General features: G+C 43.3%; 1 protein-coding gene across 3 annotated transcripts in view; it reads left to right on the plus strand.

Moving 5' to 3' along the window:
* SORT1 (sortilin 1) overlaps positions 1–23,212 on the plus strand; it is a 66,857-nt gene that overhangs the window by 36,558 nt on the left and 7,087 nt on the right. For 2 of the 3 annotated variants that reach the window (XM_052637813.1, XM_052637814.1), the window contains exons 6-16: positions 254–327; positions 3,410–3,459; positions 4,331–4,461; positions 7,916–8,060; positions 9,116–9,271; positions 10,847–10,953; positions 14,433–14,535; positions 14,880–15,048; positions 15,634–15,824; positions 18,757–18,946; positions 22,999–23,115. In XM_052637813.1, coding sequence (XP_052493773.1) covers positions 254–327; positions 3,410–3,459; positions 4,331–4,461; positions 7,916–8,060; positions 9,116–9,271; positions 10,847–10,953; positions 14,433–14,535; positions 14,880–15,048; positions 15,634–15,824; positions 18,757–18,946; positions 22,999–23,115 — 1,433 coding nt within the window. The remainder of the gene's footprint in view (positions 1–253; positions 328–3,409; positions 3,460–4,330; positions 4,462–7,915; positions 8,061–9,115; positions 9,272–10,846; positions 10,954–14,432; positions 14,536–14,879; positions 15,049–15,633; positions 15,825–18,756; positions 18,947–22,998; positions 23,116–23,212) is intronic. The other variant, XM_052637815.1, reaches the window with a different exon arrangement.

Raw genomic sequence — 23,212 nt, forward strand, 5'->3', positions numbered from 1 at the left:
GTATCCCCAGTGCAGCGTCTGGTATACCTGGCACATAGTAGGCACTTCATAAGCATTTGTTATTCTGAACTTGTTCCAAGACCCTAGAGGGGGCCGCATAAACTGTGTGTGTCTGTGAGCTCAGGCAGCTTGGCTGGAATTTCAGTGTGTGTTTTTACTGCCCTGAATGATTGGATATGAATTATTAAAAAGTCATACAAGCAGCTGCACATGATAAAGCTGGAATTTTGATAAGTCATTTATAATCTTTCAGAATGGCCTGTGGGTGTCCAAGAATTTTGGGGGAAAATGGGAAGAAATCCACAAAGCAGTCTGTCTAGCCAAATGGTGAGTAACAGAAGAGTCCATCTGTGCAGAGCCCTAAACTTTCCCTGATGATGCCGCCAGAAGTCGCACGAATCAGTGTTGAGCACTTAATATGTGCCAGGTGCTCTTCAGGGTGCCATAAGGGATGTGAGAGAGGGGTGCAGCATAGACCTTGGCCTGGAGAAACTTCTCATTCTGCTGGGAAAGAAGACTTGTCTCACTAAATGTTAAAATATAAAACAAGGCGCGTCACCAAGTAGGTACTGCCTGCAAAAGGTTTATTCTGTGTAAACGGTGACATCAATTGCAATAGCATAAAATACAGCTTTGATTGAGGGACTTACATGCTTCTCTGCATGCACATTTATGCTCCCTCATCTAGAGATCCGTGCCAGTTAGGTGGAATGTAGTGAGGAATCAGGAAGAAAGCTCAGAAAGCTTCCTGGCTGCCAGAGTCACGCTATCCATGCACCGCAACTCATTCACTCCTCTTGATTGCACACCCCATCTGCTTACAGAGGATACAGTGGAGGAGGCTCTTACTCGGGAGTCAGGTCACCTTTGTTCTAACCTGGATCAGCTGCTAGTCAGTGGCTTGACTTCTCTGGGATTTAGCTTGTTCCTTCTATGAAAGGAGATTTATTTGGGGAGTTTGGGGAATGGTTGAGCAAGAATTAAGAGCCGTCATACCTCCAAATCCTGATTAGGCTCAGATTCTTGTTTAGAGCCTCTTTCTTCTTTCACTTTGACTAATTTTAGCAAGTTCATTGATCTAGTTTCCCAGTTGATAGCAGGTTGCTGCCAGAAGTGGGGTATGTGAGTGTAAACAGCAAGCACAGACCAGCCTGAGAGTCTGCTGCCTGGGAGCCACACAGAGGCAGGAAGAGCTCTAAGAACATGCAGAGACAAAGAACAAGACAGAGAAGCAGACAGGATGGAGGGATTTAGTGCTGTGTCAGGAGCTCAGACGGTAAAGTGTCTGCTTACAATGCGGGAGACCCGGGTTCGATCCCTGGGCTGGGAAGATCCCCTGGAGAAGGAAATGGCAACCCACTCCAGTACTCTTGCCTGGAAAATCCCATGGACGGAGGAGCCTGGTAGGCTACAGTCCTTGGGGTTGCAAAGAGTCGGACATGACTGAGCGACTTCACTTTCACTTTCAGGAGAACACAGAAGCCTCAGTAACTTCTAATGGGAACACTGCATTACAGTTTCATACAGTTGGTGTTCATGACAGTGATCCATAATCCCAAGGAAGAGTTTGGTATTTATTGTTCTCTGCTTAGGGAGGTAGGAAAATGTGTGATATAGACATTGCCAGATATGTCCATTGAAATTAACCAAAACATTTAAAAAATGATGCTTAAGCAAGCATCCTTTCTTAGGAAATGCTAGTTAAATGAGGTTTTTATAGCACTACTGTGGTACGCATCGCGTGTCTGCTTTCGTTTTATGTATTTTAATTAATTGTCTTTATATCTTATACGATCTCATCAGGAAGGAATTTTTAAAGTAACGAAGTTAACAAATTATTTTGCTCCTGATAGACCTAAAATATGTAGTGTGTGTTCAGATAAGACTATAATAATTTTAATCATTAAAGCTCATCTTTACATCCATATATCAGATCACCACAATGTACACTTTAGATGTCTTACAGTTTTGTCAGTTATACCTCAGTAAAGCTAAAGGAAACAACAGAAAACTCATCTTTAAAACTAAAGAGTTATTTTAAAATGGTATTTTGTTTTGTATCTTATACAAGAATCTCTACTCTTGTTACCTTGCTTCATTGAATAGTGTCTAAATATGAGGTCTGGGCTGCTGCTAACTGTCTACTCACCCTTTAGATCTTTGGTTTCTAGAAATTTACAGTCTAAAGCTCTGAAAGAACGTGCTCAGACCCAGCACCTTTTTTGTTTTATTGAGGTACAGTTGATTTATAATATTATAATCATTTTAGGTGTATAACATAGTGATTCAAAAATTTTATAGGTTATACTCCATTTATAGTTATAAAACATTGGCTTTGTTCTCTGTACTGTACAATGTATCCTTGTAGCTTATTTATTTTATACATAGTAGTCTCCACCTCTTAATCTGCCACCCCTTTCTCACCTCTCCCCAGTGGAAACCCCTAGATTATTCTCTATATCTGATAGCCAGCACCTTTTGCTGGTGCTAATCTTTTAAGTCCTATCAAGGTCTGAATCTAATTCCTTGGAACTCCCTTTCCAAGTTAGAGTTTAAATAATTCAACTTCTGACCTAGTTGTCTACTTCAGATGAAAGAACTAAATTATTTAGTTCATGCAAAGCAGTGAACTAGGTTCTAAGGGGAAACAACAAAACTTAGTACCTGCTGTGAAGAATTCAGTGGTGTAGTAGGAGAGGCAAGGCACACAGTATGCAATTAGAATAGCCAAACAGGAGACAAAGGAATGGCCAGGTGGCTGACACAGAGCTGCACGGGCTCTCGCGCAGCATTCCTCAACCCAAGCACTAATGGCGTTTGGACTGGATAGTTCTTCGTTGTGGGGGACAAGCCTGTGCAGGATATTTAGCAGCATCCTTGGTCTCTCCCCACGTAAGAGTTGTAACATCTCCCCTGCCCCACTGGTGACAGCCAAGAATGTCCCCTGGGGAGCAAAGTCGGCCCTGGTTGAGAACCACCACTCTAGAAGTTTGCAGCAAAGAAGTCTTCAAGTTAGAGTGACAGGAAACTTCATGGAAGAGCTAGATTTTAACCTGGAGCTTAAATATTGTGAGGGTAAGATTTAGTCACGTAAGAGAAAAACATTTTAGGAAGGAAACAGTCTGAACCAATGCAGGAGGCAGGCTTGGAGAGTGTAAGGAGACCAGTGTGACTGGCTGGAAGAGCTCACATAAAGAAGTAGTGGAGTGTGGAGAATGCCTGGGAGCAGACTGGGGTCACCTAGATATGATGCTGTGGGAGAATCCTGTGTACAGCATCCGAGAAGGCTGTTTTGGCTAGTACCCATGGGTGACGCTTATTAGACCTGCCTGGAGCTGAGTGACTAAGGTTAACGCAGTCTGTTAGCAGTCTTGAACCGTGTCTTTTCCCTGTCTTTGCCTCATTGTAGGGGATCAGAAAACATCATCTTCTTTACCACCTATGTGAATGGCTCCTGCAGTAAGTATATTTTAGTCCCAGAAAAGTGTCCTGGTGCCCATTCATGGTAGAATATTCTGAGCTGTAATAGGTAGAAGCATCAAAGATCCTTCCATTCTCTCATAATTTTAATAGCTAAAGATAACTAGCTGTTAGTGATTTTTAAAATCTTGGAAGCACGAACAACCAAGTACTGTGCTGTGCCTTGATCAAATAAAAAATGTAGGCTATACACAGAGACAGTATACTTAATTTTAGCAGTGTACATAAAGTAAATATTAGGCTACAACCAATAACAAAATGAAATGCATAGTGATTTCTGCCAAAGAGCATGGGCTGTGTTTGTGTTGGTGGAAGCCACTGGCTTTCCAGTCAGTGGTGCAAAGCTGAAAGCATTATCTTCCATTTATTCGTCCAACAGATTCATTTCATGTATTCATTCATTCGAACACCTGCAGTGGTATGTTAACACTCTTCTCAGGTTGGTGAGAACAAAACACCCGAGGCCTGCTCTCATGGAGCTTAAATTCATGCAGACATGTTGGATGGTCAGCCATAAAATCAAAACTCAAATGATACAACAAAATACAATAAGATAATTTCAAACTGTGTCATAAGAAAGTAAAGCAGGATGCTGTGGTGTTTTAATGCAACACTGTACTGAAATTAATTCTCTCTTCCTGTCCAATATAAAACTTCACATGTATAAAGGTAAAACCAAAGTGTGAATTTCCTGTGTCAATTCCTATATCATTTTATATTGTTATCTGATTAACACGCATAGCATTGAAAATTCTGTTGCTATAAAACTAAGAGTAGTTCTAAAACAATTGTTTTGAACTAGAGGCTCACCAGTAAGTGAAATTTTAATTAACATTTTGTCTTGTTTAAGAAGCTGACCTTGGGGCACTGGAATTACGAAGAACTTCAGACTTGGGGAAAAGCTTCAAAACCATTGGTGTGAAAATCTACTCATTTGGTCTTGGGGGACGTTTCCTTTTTGCCTCTGTGATGGCTGATAAGGTGGGTGTTTGCCTCTTTTCTTTGGGTTCCGATGTTTCTGTAAATGTGCCTCAAACAGATAGCTTCGGTGCACGTACTGATGGAGTTTCTTGCCTTTTGTAGTGTTTAGTGTCACTGTTAGATCTGGAAGTGCTTCTGTTTATCGGGGCTGATTGATTCTCCTGGACTTCTCTTCACTTTAGCCTGTGTCACCAGCTGAATTCTGGTGTCCGTTTAGGATGTATCGACCCAGTGTTTGGGCTTTTCTCACACATGGATTCTGAAAAAAAGCAATCTCCTTGCTCATTATCCAATGAAAATAATGGAAACGTGTAACATTTTTTGAGTACCTCCTGTATACTAGGTACTGTTCTGGGTTCTAGGAATATAGCAGTGGACAAAACAGATGAATGTCGTGCTCTCAGAGTTTCTATTCAAGTAGGGAGATAGATACTAAACTAACAAATATGATATAATATCAGGTAAAGATTAAAACTATGAGGAAACCTAAAACAGAATAAATACATAAAAAGTGGCAGGAACTGGAGCAGCGCTGTTCCAGATAGGGTGGTTTGGAAGGGCTCTCTGAGACCCGACTGAAGTGAGAGCGTAGCTGCGTGGATATCTAGGCTGAGGAAACAGTGAGCACAAAGAGCCCCAGGCTGGAGCATGCTTGGAATGCTGAAGAAAAGTGAGAAGGGCAGGAGGGCTGCAGCACGGGAAAGGGTGGTCCCAAGATGGGCAGCCAGTGGCCAGATCACACAGGGGCTCTGTAGGTTGTGAGGAAGACCTTGCTTCCATTCTTCGTGCATTGGGAAGCTGTGAAAGGGGTGCAGGCAGGGGAATGGTTTAACTGGCTGTTTGTTTTGATGGAATAGGTGTGCATAGTGTCACCTAAGGGTCAGGAATGGAAGCAGCAGCAGCAGCAGTGAGAGAGACAGTAGGTTGGACCAGGCTGTTAGCAGTGGATGAGGGGAGACGTAGTAAGATCACGGATGTGTTTTTAAATGCATCACCAATAGTGTTTGCTGGTAGATTAGATGCAGATTGTGAGAGAATAAGATGAATCGAGGATAATTTTAGAGTCTTTGGCCTGAGCAACTGCGTGAATGGTGGTGCCATTTACTGATACGGAAAGGACTGCAGGAGAAGCAAGTTTGTGGGAAGAAAATCAAGAATTCAGTTTTGGATATGAGAGGCGTGTAAGATATCTAGGTGAAAATGTCAGGTAAGCATTTGGGTATATGAATCTCCCAAAATTATATAGTAGAATTATATGGATGGTCTCATCTAGCTGTGTGACTAGATGGTATCTGGTAGGGGAATGAGTAGGTCGAGAAGAGGTGGGAGGGCTGAGCACCGGGTGCCCTGGTGCCGCTCTCGGAATGGTGGGAAGAGACTGAACAAGCCAGCAGAGACGACTGAGAGGGAGGGGCTGGTGAGGGGCGAGAATAGGACCTTTCATAACAGTTGTTCCCAGTGAGGAAGTGGATAATGAGATGTGTAATTATTAATAATAATGTGCCTGTTAATGTCACTGCACATGGTGATATCTTGAAAGCCAAGTGAAGAAAAGGTTTCAATGAGGAGGAAATGGTCAGCTGCATTAAATTCAGCTGAGATGTGGAGTTAGATGTGTTCTGAGAATTATCCACTGGAGTTGGCAAAGTATAGGTTGTTGGTGACCTTGATGAAAGCAGTTTCTTTGGAGTACTGTGGTTAAGAGACTGATTGGAGTGGGTTCAGAGAGAATTAGAGATAAGAAAAGTAGACAAGGTAACTACACATCACGCCCTCGAGCAGTTTTGTAATAATCCTCCCAAGAGCCCTGTAGTTCATACTGTTATCTCAGTTTAGGAAATTGAGTAACTTGTCTAGGTGGAACTCTGGTGGAAACCAGACTGTGTAATTCCAGAGATAGCTGCCTGTACACTGCTGGTGTCCACAAAATTAAAATTCTACTATGTGCTTTTGAACTCCAGTTTTTACCTATAACAGCGATTATAAGATTCAAAGTAAACATCTAAGATGTAAGTTAGAAAAGAAAGTTAAATGGACTCATCGCTGAACTTTAAAAAGACTAATTCTCGTGCCCTGGCTGAACTGTATCTAGAAGCTATTTTAAACTGTTTATCAGATAGTACATGTTAATTGCCTCAACCTGTGGATTCCTACTAAGTTGTTTCAGTTGTGTCCAACTCTTTTCGACCCTGTGGGCTGTAACCTCCAGGCTCCTCTGTCCATAGGATTCTCCAGACAAGGATACTGGAGTGGGTTGCCATTCCCTTCTCCAGGGGATCTTCCTGACCCAGGAATCAAACCTGAGTCTCCTGCACTACAAGCAGATTCTTTACCGTTGAGCCACGAGGGAGACCCCTTTTAGCAGCTAAACATTCCCTGATCAGCTTCCTTATGTTAGTTTCTGACTCTCCTTGCCCTCTTTCCAGCCTGGCCTGTTCCCTCCATCATGGCTGTTCTGAGAGCCTTCCTTAAAGAAGAGACGTGTCACATTTTGATTTACTTCATGACCTTCCAAACCTGGGTTTCATCTCCATTTTCCAGACCCATTATCTAATTCTTTCGATGATGCCAGAGCTATCTGAAAGGAACCAAACTTCTATGCAACAGCCATCATTTTAAGAATTATCTGAGCAAACATATGCAAATGGCTGCAGAGCCAAGCTCATCATGGTCCCAACAAACCCTTATCTCTGTTGAAGGAAATTGGCATGTCAGAGGTTCATTTCAGTTCAGTCACTCAGTCATGTCCAACTCTTTGCGACCCCATGAATCGCAGCACGCCAGGCCTCCCTGTCCATCACCAACTCCTGGAGTTCACTCAGACTCATGTCCATCGAGTCCATGATGCCATCCAGCCATTTCATCCTCTGTTGTCCCCTTCTCCTCCTGTCCCCAATCCCTCCCAGCATCAGAGTCTTTTCCAGTGAGTCAACTCTTCACATCAGGTGCCAAAGTACTGGAGTTTCAGCTTTAGCATCATTCCTTCCAAAGAAATCCCAGGGCTGATCTCCTTCAGAATGGACTGGTTGGATCTCCTTGCAGTCCAAGGGACTCTCAAGAGTCTTCTCCAACACCACAGTTCAAAAGCATCAATTCTTCGGTGCTCAGCCTTCTTCACAGTCCAACTCTCACATCCATACATGACCACAGGAAAAACCGTAGCCTTAGGAGGATAATATTGGTATCTTAGAGGGCCACACAAGAATGAAGAAGCCAAAGAGAAAGCCAGGATAACCTTACTTACAATAGAATGGATTGTTCCAGTGCCTGAATCTTTGCAAGAGGTTAGAAAAAGCTTGGATAATTGGTACTAGGACCTTTCATTTATAATAGATGTACCTAGTGAGGAAATAGGTAATGAGTATAATTATTAAATAATAACGTGCCTATTAATGTCACTGCATGTGGCATCTTGGTGGATTATTTAAAAGATAAGTATCGGCATTTGTTCCAGGATACAACAAGAAGGATTCATGTGTCAACAGATCAAGGAGACACATGGAGCATGGCCCAGCTCCCATCTGTGGGGCAAGAACAGTTCTACTCTATTCTAGCAGCTAATGACGACATGGTGTTCATGCATGTAGATGAACCTGGAGGTAAGAGCTTTGCAAATGGTTCACCCTTGACTGCATAGAGACTGAAACTCCGAACCCTGTTTTAGTAGCTTTCCTTCTTAGTGTGCATGCTGACTCATTTTTGACTCTTTTCAACCCTGTGGACTATAGCTTGCCAGGCTCCTCTGTTCATGGGATTCTCTAGGCAAGAATGCTGGAATGGGTTGCCATGCCCTCCTTCAGGGGATCTTCCCAACCCAGGGATCCAACCCATATCTCTTATGTCTCCTGCATTGGCAGGCGGGTTCTTTGATTTTTCTTTTCACCGCCGGGAATTTATTAGTGGCCTACTTGTTTTAGAGATGATATGTAGCCTCTGTTAAAAAGGCCACTTTCTTTGACCCTCTAATGTGGTTTGTAGGTACATCCAGGGGTTCTGGAGCAGTGCTGCTCAACGAATGGTCAGAGAACTAGTACTGATTTGCAAATTCTTCATTAACAAATAAGTGCAGAAAGCAGCAGCAAGCATTTAGAAACTCTTACAGCTCTGTGACAAAGAAATTTTGTATCTGTTGATTCTAATAATAAAAAAATTTGAAGATTGTATTTTTTTCTTTCTTTTGTATTTCATTTTTCTAGTGATAAATTTTTCATTATATTTACAAAAGCATCAGTTTGTGACATAATTAAAATATTAAAACTGATCATCACAGAGAGTTTGAGAAGCATCCGTTTAGAGTAAAAAGATTTAAAAATGTGTAAGATATGAAGCTGAATGCAATGCCTCTGCTACCAAAATATAACTGATTATACCAAAATACAAGAGCTTTTCTGTAACGTCTGAGTAATTTATTAAAGAGATTCATCATCTGCTATATTCAGGCACTAAGCTGGGTACTGGAATTAAAGATGGCCACGAAGCTCTTAACTGTGAATCCCTGATTAACTCCCAGGTCTGCGTCTGCATCGTGAAGAGGGACAGGTGGCTGATGTGTGCGTGTGTGTGTGTTCTGTGTATGATTAGACTGTTGTTTTTCTCCCTGTTCCCTCCCAAGACTTGGTGGGTTTTTGTTTGTTTGTTTGTTTGCCTATTCCAGACACTGGATTTGGTACCATATTTACCTCGGATGATCGAGGCATTGTCTATTCCAAATCCTTGGACCGACACCTCTACACCACTACGGGTGGCGAGACGGACTTCACCAATGTGACCTCCCTTCGTGGGGTCTACATGACAAGTGTGCTCTCAGAAGGTGGGTCCCTCAGTTGAATATGCTCAGAGTGGAGGCGTTGGGGGAAACCAATGGTCCTGTCCCCTCAGCAGTGGTGCCTGCCTGGCCAACAAGCCTGTCTGTGTGAATTCTGGCTCTCTATTTTAAGTAAGCTACGGTGATTAGAACTAAGAAAGAACAAAGCAACAGCAGGCATAAAGAAAGATTTGAGGTTATTTAGTTTATGAAAAAAGTCTTATGTATTGGGAAGTTCAGGCCTGTGGGAAGGAGTTTGAATCACTTACTGCTTTTCTGATTGTCAAGGATGGAGCAATAGCCAGCCCAGATTTTTCCTGTGTTCTCGTCAATGGCTCTGCAGAGCCCAGTTGAACAAATAAACACATTACTCTGAAGTACAAAGGTTTTTAAGGTTTTATTTATTTATGTATTTACTTTTTTGGTAGGAGGTGAGGGATGTTTGTTTTAATTTTGTTAACACCTTGCAGTTGTCTACAGGATCTAAGTGATTCTGGCCCCTAGTTCATCCCAGACATCACTTCCAGCTCCTTGCACCTTTGCTTACTCTTGCAGTCACTCCAGTCCTCTGCCAGTCCTTAAACACATCAGGTTCACACACTCTTGGCTGAGAGATTTGCAGTGACCTCTTTCCCCAGATATCTGCATGGCCAACACTTTCCTCCTCCCAGCCATTGGTCATGTTACTTTCTGATGAGACCTGCCCTGACTATCCTGTTTTAAATGTCAGTCTGCCTCCCTGCCACACATGCACTCCCTCTTTCCCAGTTATCTGTACAAGATTTTTCCAAAGCATGCATTTTCTAACACGCTATGTAATTTACCTATTTACAGTGTCTAGTGTTTGTCTGTCTCACCCTACTAGAATATATATTCCACAGAGGTTTTTTTTTTTTTTTTTTTCTAATTTGTTCACAGATATATTCCCAAAGCCTTACAGCAATTTTCATATAGTGGATAGGCAATAAAACATTTATTGGGTAAATAAAATTTACTTTACTAGCTTTCTTTTTAAAATTTTCCTTAAGAAAACTCAAAGCATTTCTTTTAATTTAAATGTGCAACAGTTTATGTATCATTAGCAACAGAGAATAGGGAAGACACATGAAGAAAAAAAAATGTGTAAGAGAAATAGGATATGGCGTGGTAAAGAGACAAAAGCTGGGAATTATTCATTGAGACTTAATGCAGATACATTCAAATCCTGAGATTTCCTAAAATAAGCCTGGTATCATGGCCTTAGTCCAGATTAGAGTGCCTTCCCATTGCAGATTTTCCTCCAGGGCAAGCAAGCAAGGAAGAATAGAATTGTGCTGATAAGGAGATAAATGGTATCTTTTTTCAAGAGTATCAGTCTAGATGATTTCTGGAATCAGAATCCCTGTCCAGGTGGGAAGCCTCTTTCAAGTATCATACTCACCAGTATTGACCCATTTCACAGGCTGTCAACGTCTTGTGGGACTCCAGGGTTCTAGTGGTATTACCTAATCTCTGTTAGAGAGTTATACAATGATAAACTGAACTGATTAGGGTGCTTCCTAATCAATATATCAAGATTGATGTCATCCTTTTCCTATTCAGATAATTCTATCCAGACTATGATCACTTTTGACCAAGGAGGAAGGTGGAAGCACCTGAGGAAGCCTGAGAACAGTGAATGCGATGCTACTGCAAAAAATAAGAATGAGGTTTGTCTTACTCCTACTGTCATATGTATTTGGAGCAAAGCAGCCATTCTGTTCTGCTCTCATTAGTGCCAGGCTTTTGAATAATGAAGTTTGTACTTGCTGAGGGTCCACAGCTAACAGTGGAAAACTGGGAAATGAGGGAGGTTGAAATTAACTAGGATGTAAGAAATTTGAACTGTGAAGAAAGACTAAAATATTACGCTTTATTTGTCTTTAAAGAAAACCAAAATTGAAGGCTAACAATTTCAGTCAGTTTAGTTCAGGTGTTCAGTCATGTCCGACTCTTTGCGACCCCATGGACTGCAGCATACCAGGCTTCCCTGTCCATCAGCAACTCCCAGAGCTTACTCAAACTCATGTCTATCAAGTTGGTGATGCCATCCAACCATTTCAACCTTTGTCGTCCCCTTCTCCTGTCGCCTTCAATCTTTCCCAGCATCAGGGTCTTTTCCAGTGAGTCAGTTCTTTGCATCAGGTGGCTAAATTATTGGAGTTTGAACTTCAGCATCAGTCCTTCCAATGACTATTCAGGACTGATTTCCTTTAGGATTGACTGGTTGGATCTCCTTGCAGTCCAAGGGACTCTCAAGAGTCTTCTCCAACACCACAGTTCAGAAGCACCAGTTCTTTGGCACTAAGCTTTCTTTACAATCCAACTCTCACATCCATAATCAGATCCATACATGACTACTGGAAAAACCATAGCTTTGACTAGACGGACCTTTGTTAGCAAAATAATGTCTCTGCTTTTTAACATGCTGTCCAGGTTCGTCATAGCTTTTCTTCCAAGGAGCAAGCGTCTTTATGATTGCAGTCACCATCTGCAGTGATTTTAGAGCCCCCAAAAATAAAGTCTCTCACCGTTTCCATTGTTTCCCCATCTATTTGCCATGAAGTGATGGGACTGGATGCCATGATCTTAGTTTTCTGAATGTTGAGTTTTAAGCCAGCTTTATCACTCCTTTCTTTCACCTTCATCAAGAGGCTCTTTAGTTTTTCTTCCCTTTCTGCCGTAAAGGTGGTGTCATCTGCATATCTGAGGTTATTGATAGTTCTCCCAGCAATCTGGATTTCAGCTTGTGTTTCATCCAGCCCAGCATTTTGCATGATGTACTCTGCATTTAAGTTAAATAAGCAGGGTGACAATATACAGTTTTGACATACTCCTTTCCTGGTTTGGAACCAGTCTGTTGTTCCATGTCCAGTTCTAACTGTTGCCTCTTGACCTGCAATTTGTGCTAACAGTGTGTGTTATACTAAATTGCTGAATGAACACAGAGTGGTCAGATGGGCCAGTGATTAGTTAGGAGTCATGATGGCAGCTATGAGACTTCAGCAACTCTACAGAAAGCCATTGACCAGCCATTCATGAGCAGTGCAAAGCTGTACTTGCCAGGAACAAATGGAGGAGAACTTGGCCTCTCTTCCCATCCACCAGGGCTCCACATGGCCTGTGGATGTAGGTGGTGACCTGGTCTAACATGTGGATTCAAGAGCTGAGCCCTCTGAGGAAAGGCCACAAACTAGAGATTCAAAGGCATTGCTGCAGGAGATCCAGGTTCCATGAGTGACAGGTCTTGACAGGAAAGAAAAAAAGCAAGCTTTGTGTCTGATTCTTTTAGAGAATTTGAGAGGAGCTTAGCAGAACCCTGGGAGTTTCCTTTAAAAGTGACAGCATTGGTAATTCCAGGCTCTCTTCTGAGTACCTACCTACAGCTGGTGTGTACTCTGCTGTCCTGACTGGGCTTTCTGTTTTAAGAGACTCAACCAGTGGGAGATAAATGTACCCACACCATTCCCATCACACTCTCTCCCTTGTGTTTCTTCATGACTATTGTGGAGTCTCTCGCCTCCTGCTCCCCTTCCCACCCCTCCACCCTAGCCTTGCCCTGCTCCTGCCCCTCCCGCCTCAGGCACAGGCACAGGCGCAGTGGCCTCCTTACTTACCTTGCCACCCTCATGCTGCTGTGCCTCTCTCTCCCTAGCACCCTTCGTGGCTCTCTTTTGCCCATGATCTGGTGAATGAAGGTCCTCTCCTCCCCTGGCAGGTTCTCTTCTGCCTTTTCATTGTTGTTGCCCATTTCATTGTCGTTGTCACCGACACACCCCTTGTTGTAACTGTGCTGCTCCCTGAACACCCTGCATGTGCCTCTAGCCCGTGTTATTCCTGGGGAGGGCGTCCCTGTCTCCCCTCCCCCCAGTTCATTAGGGTTAGTGGAAATCCTGACCGTCCTTCAGTTCAGTTCAGTTACTCAGTCCTGCCCAACTCTTTATGACCTCATGGACTGCAGCACCCCAGGCCTCCCTGTCCATCACCAATTCCCAGAGTTTACCCAAACTCATGTCCATTGAGTTGGTGATGCCATCCAACCATCTCATCCTCTGTCGTCCCTTTCTCCTCCTGCCCTCAGTCTTTCCCAGCATCAGGGTCTTTTCAAATGAGCCAGCTCTTCTCATCAGGTGGCCAAAGTATTGGAGTTTCAGCTTCAACATCAGTCCTTCCAGTGAACACTCAGGACTGATCTCCTTTAGGATGGACTGGTTAGTTAGAACTAATCATTGCTCTTCATTTCATCAGCAGTTTACATGAAGCTTTTTTTACTGCAATAAAATTGCACATGGCATAAAATTAACATTTTAACCAATTTGAACCTCTTTGTTTACTTGTTTATTTTTTGTAATTTTTTTGGCAACACCCTGTGGCATGTGGGACCTTAGTTCCCATACCTTAGTTCCCTGACCAGGAATCAAACCCTTACTCCCTGCATTGGAAAGTAGGGTCTTAACCACTGGACCACCGGGGAAGTCTCCCGAACCTCTTTTAAAGCATCCTTTAAGGGATTGCCATCCTGCTTTATAACTCAACTAATTTCTAAGAAATGTTTCTTAAAGACAGGACTGGGTCTTATTTCAAATCACCACCACATCTTGTTCAGTATCTGAAATACGGCAGGCAGTCATCAAGTTGGGAAGCCTCTCATTTTCTTTAGAGAAATGTCTTTTCAAGTCCTTTGCCCATTTTTAATGTGGGTTATTTGTTTTTTTGTTATTGAATTATAGGCTCAGTGGGATATTCTTGCTTCTTAAATGCATAATGCATTTAATAATAATTTAATAATCACATTTATAGAGAAAGTAGAGTGGTGTCAGGGTCTGGGAATACCAGGGTCTGGGAAAGGGGGAATAGGCAGTTATGGTTTAATGGACACAGAAGTTTCAGTTTTGCAAGACGTGGAAGTCTCAGAGATGAATTATGGTGATGGCTGCACAACAGTGTGAATGTCCTTAACGCTACTGAACTGCACCCTTTAAAACGTAAATTTTATGGTATGTTATTTTAACCACAATTTTAAAAAGAAGAGTATCCCACTGAAGTCTGGGTTATTAAGTTAAAAAGCCTTATTATTAGAAGACTCTGTGAGATGAATAAAAAAATTTACACCTTTGGTTTTAATGTAAGCTTTGGTTTCTTTCTACAGTGCAGCCTTCATATCCATGCTTCCTATAGCATCTCTCAGAAACTAAACGTTCCAATGGCCCCACTGTCAGAGCCTAATGCTGTTGGCATAGTCATTGCCCATGGTAAGCAGCCCTCCCTCACCTCTGTGGGAAGAACTAGTTGAGCACATTGAAGCTCAGTCATAGCACTGAACCCTGTAAGAAAACCACCATCTGTGGCTTTTACCACCCTTTGCAGAATTTCTTGCAAGATAAACCCAAGAATTTCTTGGGTTTTTCATGGACTCCTATCAGAGAGCAGCAGCATGACCTCTTCCTTTACCAAACTGTCATGGCCTATTTTTTTTCTTCCAAGAGGCCTGATGGGAAATAATCTGAATAAACTCATTCAGAATTCTTCTTGTGACAGTGAATCCTCTCTGTTTCACTGCTGATGTGTGCTGATGAGATGGTGGGCTGTGTTGTAGGTAGCGTGGGGGATGCCATCTCCGTGATGGTCCCAGATGTGTACATCTCAGATGACGGGGGTTACTCCTGGATGAAGATGCTGGAAGGACCCCACTATTACACCATCCTGGATTCTGGAGGCATCATCGTAGCCATTGAGCACAGCAGCCATCCGATCAATGTGATTAAGTATGCATGAGCTCAGCTCCACCCACACTGCCCAGAGGGCTACCCCGGGACGTTTTTCAGTTTGTGGGGAAGTTCCGGACCCTGATTCAGATGTAGGCATTCTGCAGAGCTGCAGGGGAGGTGCTTGAAGGGGTTGCATTCAGAGCAACTCAAATTAAATGGCTTTGTGTTTTTCCTCTGACTCTGCTAGCTAACATTTTTAATCACTTAAAAAAAATGTTCTTCTTTCTTACTACAAGAATATTATGGATGCATTGAAGCACTCTGGATGGGAAATGACTCCTTAAGTACAAGTTCTTATTGTATAATTTCTGTTTATTGATTCAGAAGCCCATTCTTATATGGGTCACTATTCTTTCTTGCCCTTGGAAGAATTTTTATAAATGCATTTTCTTCCATACTGTTTGAGTGAATCCCATTTCCTTGTGAACTGCAGGCATTAGAAATTAACATAATTGTCAGTCGGTAAGCCGTCACCTAAATATGAGAGTTCTCTGATTGGGGATGGAAACAGCTGGAGCGATTTCCTGATACTCCGGTCGATGCTGGTCCTTTGTCACGGTCTCCCTCTAACTGTGGTTTCAGGTTCTCCACAGACGAGGGCCAGTGCTGGCAAACCTACACGTTCACCAGGGAGCCTATCTACTTTACGGGCCTGGCTTCAGAGCCCGGAGCCAGGTCCATGAACATCAGCGTCTGGGGCTTCACAGAGTCCTTCCTGGCTCGCCAGTGGGTCTCCTACACCGTCGACTTTAAAGACATCCTCGAAAGGAACTGTGAGTGTCTTCTTTGACCTTTTCTGTCAGAAACTTGTAAACCCATTTTCCTAAATAACCCATCCAGTTCAGTTTCTTCTAACTGGAATAAGAAAATCATGTATATGAAAGAGGATTGAAGGATGCTCCACGTGGGTGAGCAGGCAGTGAAATGGTACCAGAAAAGCACTTCCCTGTTTGGATTAGCACTGTCCAAGAGAAATATCATGAGAGCAACGTATATAATTTAAATTATTCTGTCCGCTAGCTACATTATACAAGTAAGAGGCAAAATTCATTTTAATAATATAGTTATTTCAGTATATCTAAAATATTATCATTTTAACATGTAAAACAATATTTTATAATTATTAGTGAAATACTTTACACTCTTTTTTTAAAGATTTTTTAAAAAAATATTGGAGTATAGTTGATTTATAATGTTGTATTAGTTTCACTATACAACATAGTGAATCAGTTATACATATATGGATACCCACTCGATTTTAGACTCTTTTCCTCTGTAAGCTGAGTACTGAGTAGAGTTCCCTGTGTGCTACAGTAGGTCCTTATTAGTTACCTATTTTATATATAGGTAGTGTATATATGTCAATCCCAGTCTCCCAATTCATCGCTCTCCCCAGTTTCTCCCTGTAACCATAAGTTTCTTTTCTATATCTGTGGATATTTCTATTTGTAAATAAGTTCATTGTACCTCTTTTTAGATTCCACATATAAGTGATATCATAAGATGTTGACCTTTGTCTGACTTACTTCACTCAGTATGGCAATCTCTAGGCCCATCCATGTCACTGCAGATGGCATCATTTCATTCTTTTTTGTGGCTGAGTAATACGTCATAGTTTATGTGCACCACATCTTCCGTTTACGTGTGATGTGCCGTATCATACACACACACTGCGGACAGCACGGTACATACGTACCACAGCATCTATCCATTCCTCTGTTGACGCTTTTATTTTTACGTCTTGGCTGTTATAAATGGTGCTGCAGTATGAACTGCAGTATGCCCCTGTGAGCGTAGGGTTACCTGTATCCTTTTAGATTATGGTTTTCTCTGGTTATATGCCCAGGAATGAAATTGCAGAATCACATGTAGTTCTATTTGTAGTCTTTTAAGGAACCTCCATTCCATTCTCCATAGTGGCTACACCAATTTACATTCCCACCCACAGTGCAGGAGGGTTTTCTTTTCTCAACACCCTCTCCAGTATTTATTGTTTGTAGATTTTTTTGATGATGGCCATTCTGACTGGTGTGAAGTGATACCTCATTGTAGTTTTGATTCTCTGATAATTAATGATGTTGAGCATCTTTTCATGTGCTTTTTTGGCCATCTGTTATATTCTTTTTCTTCTGAGTCCTCTAAATCTGATGCGTATTTTACACTCACCCTTACTGTAAATCTCAATTCACACCAGCCGCATGTGGATATCTAGAAGAGGTTAGTTTTGCACTTTACATCTCTGTAGCATTTTCTGAAAGTTTTTTTCTGCTTGTAAGGATAATGCATGTTTATGTTTGTCTAAAATTATTTCATAAGACTTCAGGGTTTTTCACTGCTGGTTACAGCAGAACTATAAAGAGGAAACTTTAGAGGAAAATGTGTTACATCTAATTGATTATGTCATTTATTAAAATGTTGAAGTAAGGAAGTTTTCATGCAAAGAGTTTGGCTTGAATGTCAGTCACAACTGAGACTCTGGACTGGCTCCTGAGCAGGCAAGAAGCCCACACTGACCATTTCTGAATGCTGTGACTTCAAACTGGAAGACATGTTAAAGACCCAGAAAATGGCTTCAGAGAAGGAGTTTAAAAATTCATTTTGCGGTATTCCTAAAGAATCACAAGCAAACCCAGACCCCCAGTACTAAAGATGCTGACACTGCATTGAAAATAAGAAGGATAAAAGAAAAACTGGACAAAAAGTGACCACCTGTGACCCGTGATTGCTTGGCATAATATGAAAGAAGATATAAAGTTTCAAGATGCTTGGGTTAAATTTTGGTCCTGACTTTTTTAGACTGTGTTAGGGGCCCATTTCTTAGCATGTTAATTTAGTGACTCCTGCAGGAAGTAGAAGCACTTAGTTTGGACCTTTTCTACAAGATGTTTTAATGATTTAAAACCAGAGAGTCATTATAATCTAAATTCGTTAAATAGACTGTAAAAGAGCTGGCTTATGAGTTTTCCCCTCTGCAGATGCAGGCAGCTTCTAGTTATCCCTGAAGTTTAACATCATTAAAAGATTGGTTAAGCACTGCTCTTTAACAGGCTGGGTGCTAGTCTTCATATCCCAAAGGATAAAAGCCTAATCCACAGTCTTTAGGCCACAGCCTTTGAGTCATTTTTCCCGGAGTGGATGATATGACACACTGAGCCAGGTTGACTGTCATCAGCAGTCTTCATTTGAAAGCCAGTCAACAAGAGTTAAAAGACTAGAGAATGTTTGTGCTTGCTTCATCAGCACAAATACTAGATAGAAAGAGAATGTTTCCCCTTCCTTTCAAAGCATACTCACCCATAGTACAACTAAACCCTTACTTTTGGTTAATTGGCGTCTTGCCCTAAAGACAAACATCTGGTTGCTTATCTCTGACAGCTCCTGACCGAGAGCACAAGTGTACAAGACTTAAAGACAGCAGCCTCTCAGTCTGGAAGTAACTTTAGAGGTTCTCCATCCACCTTCCTGCTGCACAAGGTTTTTCCTAAAACTCAAATGGGCTATGAACTGCAAAGACTCCTCCCTTGGCTTGAGGAAAGGCCAATCGCTAGTAGGCTCCCACTAATGCAACTTTCTTTTGCAGTTGCAAAGCGAAACAATAGGTTAAGTCAGACATCTGTACTTTTCCTCTCCTTTCTTTCTGTTGCCTGGCAGCTGTCTCACATGGGTGGATTCAGTAGTTTCCTGAAGAGCCTGTCTTTCTTTTAGGTGAAGAGAAGGACTATACCATCTGGCTGGCTCACTCTACAGACCCTGGAGATTATGGAGATGGCTGCATTTTAGGCTATAAAGAACAATACCTCCGGCTACGCAAGTCATCTGTCTGTCAGAATGGTCGAAACTATGTTGTGACCAAGCAGCCGTCCGTCTGTCCCTGCTCCCTGGAGGACTTCCTCTGGTATCCGCACCCCTCAGATCCCTGGCAGCCACTTCCTGTGCTGGAGGAGGCAAAAGACAGTTGAAAATTATTTCAGTCCTTTTTTTCCCTTTTTTCCTCAAGAGTGGAAAACTGTTGCTTCTTCTTTCCTCAAGGAAATTGAAGCACAGAGGAAGGGAAGCAGAATTGTTAGTAACTGGACAAATAACATTATTGTATCAGACCATTAATCATTGTGCAGGACCAGCAACAACCCCTGAAATCCTAACTTACCTGTGTGAGGGAGGAGAGGAGTGTAGAATGAGGATGAGAGTAAGAAGGTAGAGAGAGAAGGCGATAGGACAGAAGCACCAAGCGAAGAGGGCAGGAGCTGAGAGCTTAGAGGAAACTGGGCTTTAGCAAACAGCCTGATTGCCTGGGTTCAGCAGGTAGGGCTAGCTTTGGGGTTGTCTGCAGAACTGAAGGCAGAGAGAGTGTGGCTCTGTCCTGAGAGAGGAGATGACATCAGAATGTTTGGTCTCTATATCCCGTCAAGGCTCAGGAGCCATCATGGTGGACCCCTAGAGTTCAGAACCATCCAGGCTTAAGGATTAGTTTCGTGGCTGGCACAGGGTTAGTTGATTGTACAGGGGCAAGGGAGTCCCTTGGTAGCCTAGCTTAGGGCAAATAAGAGGAACTGCTTCACATCACAGGTAATAATCTTATGGAACGTGTTAGCTGCAGAAGATGCTGTCAGGGAGGTAGAAGTGGATTTGGAAAAGAAGACAAGAAGATAGCAGTCCTATGCTCCTACAGTGTATTCCCCCGAACTGTAGGTGACAGGAGTATGGGACTGAACAAAACCCAGTCTGACCCAGTGTGTTTCCTCCTGTGGTGTTCACATCTGTATGTGGAATGGCCAGGGGTCCTCCCTTCTCTATTTCTACAAGGGAAAATGGCACTCAGGTCACTTGGATATTATAATAGGGCTGGAGTTTGTGGATACTGTCAGACTCTGAAGGGCTCTCTCACCCTTAATGGCACACAGGCTGACTCAGTCACCTGAACTACTTCTGTTTTCCAAACTTGCTCTGCGGCTTCAGAGCTCCATGCCACTGTGTATGCTGCTGCTCCTGCCTGGAAGGTCTTTCCACATTTGCTGCTTGACCCCCCAAGCCTGGTGAATTCCTCCTTGGCCTTTAATGCTTTAGCTCAGATGTTGCCTCCCTAAAGCCTTCCCCAGTTTTTCCTCATCTAGGCTCCCACTGCACTCACTATGTTTTTACAGCCCTCACTATATTTTAATTCTTAGGTACAGATTAGATTCCACCATTAAAATCTAGACTCCCTGAGCACATATTGTATTTGATAATCACATAGTCATGATGACAGCAGCTCACGTTTTTATTTTTTTTTTATTTTATCTTTTTTTTTGCAGCTCACGTTTTTAAACATTGCCTCTGTGCCAGGCACTGTTCTAAGCAACTTACACTTCTCCTCAGCAGCCACTTGAGATAGGTGCTGTGGTTATTTACATTTCACAAAGGGAGAAACAAAGGTACAGGGGGTCATGACTAACTTGCTGTCACGTGACAGAGCTGGGATGTGAACCCGGCAGTTAGTTCTACCCCAGAGCCTGAACACACACCCCACGTGCCTGAGGAATGTATACTTTGTGAGTGGGGAGAGTGTGGTCCCTGGAATTTTGGATTGAACACACAAATTTTTTGCCAGAAATTTCTCCTTGCTATTTGAGGCATGATGTCTTCTCTTGTTCTTCCTACCCCCTCCCTTCAGTATTTGTCAGAAAACCTGAAGTCCAAGCAGCATCTATATATTTACCAAATATTCCTTGAATATTTGTTACACACAGGGTAGTGCAAAAGTGAGAACAGACATTTTACTACAGACTCTTCTGGTAAGAGTTACATGATTATGTTTGAAAAGAGAAAGTGGTAAGTACCTTATGGATTTAGAGAAGGGAGAGATTCTTCCATCCAGACCTAAAAGGAGTTGGATCAGAGAGGCTTTGTAGAGGTGGTGGCATCTGAGCTGAGCCCCGATGAGCTATAAGATTTGATCTGTGCATCTGGAAGGAAGCAGATCATTAAAGCCAGTGGACTGATGTGAGCGTAGGCCCCCGACAGCACGATCAGGAAGGTTGTGCTGGGGCTTCCCTGATGGCTCAGTGGAGAAGAATCCACCTACCAATGCAGGAGGCATGGGTTCAATCCCTGGTCTGGGAAGATCCCTCATGCCCCAGAGCAGCTAAGCCTGTGCACCACAACTGCCAAGCCCACATGCTGCAGCCACTGAAGCCCTTGGCGCCTAGAGCCAAGCTCCACGAGAGAAGCCGCCTCAGTGAGGAGCCGTACGTTACAACAGACAGGAGCCCCTGTTTGCCGCGACTAGACATAGCCCACCTGCCGCAACAAAGATCCGGGGCAGCCCAAAATAAATAAATAATTTTCAAAAAGAAAGAGTATGCCGGAAGATAGGCTGTGAGGGGAAGCCGTGGCTGTCACAGGAAAGAAATGAGGGCGTCCAGATGGGGGTGCTCAGGAAGATAGCGCCCTGGACAAACGTAAAGAAATGACAGGAGAGGCCAGCGCAAAGGAGGAAACATGATACATTTTGAACATTTTTGTTTCTTTGAGGTTCTGTCAACAGATTTATGTGGCAGTGTTCAGCAAGTATTTGGAAATGTAGGATTAGAGCTCAAGAGAGGTAGAACCTGGAAGTTTTATTTATTAATTTTTAAAAATGTTTATTTATTTGTATTTTTGGCTGAGCTGGGTCTTAGTTGCTGTGCACAGGCTCTCTCCAGTTGTGACGAGCAGGGGCTACTCTCCATTACAGTCTGCGGGCTTCTCACTGAGGTGGCTTCTGTTGTTGCGGAGCACAGGCTCAGTAGTTGTGGCTCCCAGGCTTAGTGGGTCCAAGGCATGTGGACTCTTCCCAGACAGGGATCAAACCCATGTCCCCTGCGTTGGCAGGTGGGTTCCTCTCCACTGCACCACCAGGGAAGTCCAAACCTGGAAGTTCAGTTGCAGCCAGTAGTTAAGCTCACGAAGGGAGAGCAGATACAGAGTAAGAGAATGAATGATAGAATCTTGGACAACGTCTGCACCTGCGTGTTAGGAAGAGAGCAGAGCCAACAGTGGCCAGAGAAACAGATGAGTGCAGCTCTCGGGGTGCAGCGGGTGTGGCACAGCGGTGTGCCAGGGGCCAAAGTGGACAAGACAGAGAAGCCCCCAAGGCTGGGTGACTGGTGGGCCTGCGGGGGCACATTCATTCATTTTCAAGGCTGCAGCGGGGGGTTCAAGCCAAGATGCAGAGAATAAAAAGTAAATGAGTAAAACAGAACAAGTAGAAGAGAAAGTTGGCCAATAAGGAAGAGAGGGTGGTGAAGGAAGACGACAGGTGCAGGCTAAGGAGAAGCGGCCGGGTGAGGGGACTGGCGGCCCCTCCACGCTGTCCATGCAGCAAGCCCCCACCTAGGGGCACGAGGTGCCAAGGCCCTGCATGTCCTTTCTTTGGGGAAAGCAGAGCACTATGGAGAGATGGGATGGGATGGAGGGCAGGGATGGGCATTCACATTGGCATCAGGTACCATCTAAGAAGCTGAGAGGGACACAGATGTGGGGAAGGCAGGAAAGGTTTGATAAACACTCTCATGGGTATGACATAATGAGTTATTTGGAGATGGAAGAACTGCTAAGTGTCCATGCGTTTAGGTCTGTGGCTGACACACTGTTTCTCTGTGTCTTAGTTACGTGTATCCCCACCCCCTATAGACTGCACGCTTTCCCTTCCCTGAGCGTGAGCTGTCTATGTGGAACTCCTAGCTACTGAGTCCTCAGTCCACCAGGCCCAATCTATAAGCCATTCCCCCCCGCACCCCCTGCCAGTTAAGCCCTGTCTGTGTGCTTTTGTTCCTAAAGAGACCTCTTTATATGTCACAGACTTCCTTAGCTGCTTTCTGGCAACCCACGCCTGGAATATTAACCATCCTCTGCCCCACATAAAGCCTTCACTGCTATTTGCCTCCTTTCAGCAACTTCGAAAGATACATTCTTTGCTGATTCTTACAGTGATTTTGGCTACTTCCGTCCAGAAAATGACTCCAAATGTGTGGAACAGCCAGAACTGAAGGGCCACGACCTCGAGTTTTGTTTGTATGGAAGAGAAGAGCACCTGACGACAAGCGGGTGAGGCGGCCGCTCCTCCCGTGTCGGGCCTGCGTTTCCCCTGTGCAGGGAGAAATTGCCCTCCACGCACTTCCGAGTACTTGAGAGAGTCTAGAAA

Source organism: Budorcas taxicolor, chromosome 3 (genome assembly GCF_023091745.1).
Source record: "Budorcas taxicolor isolate Tak-1 chromosome 3, Takin1.1, whole genome shotgun sequence".
Lineage (NCBI taxonomy): Eukaryota > Metazoa > Chordata > Mammalia > Artiodactyla > Bovidae > Budorcas > Budorcas taxicolor.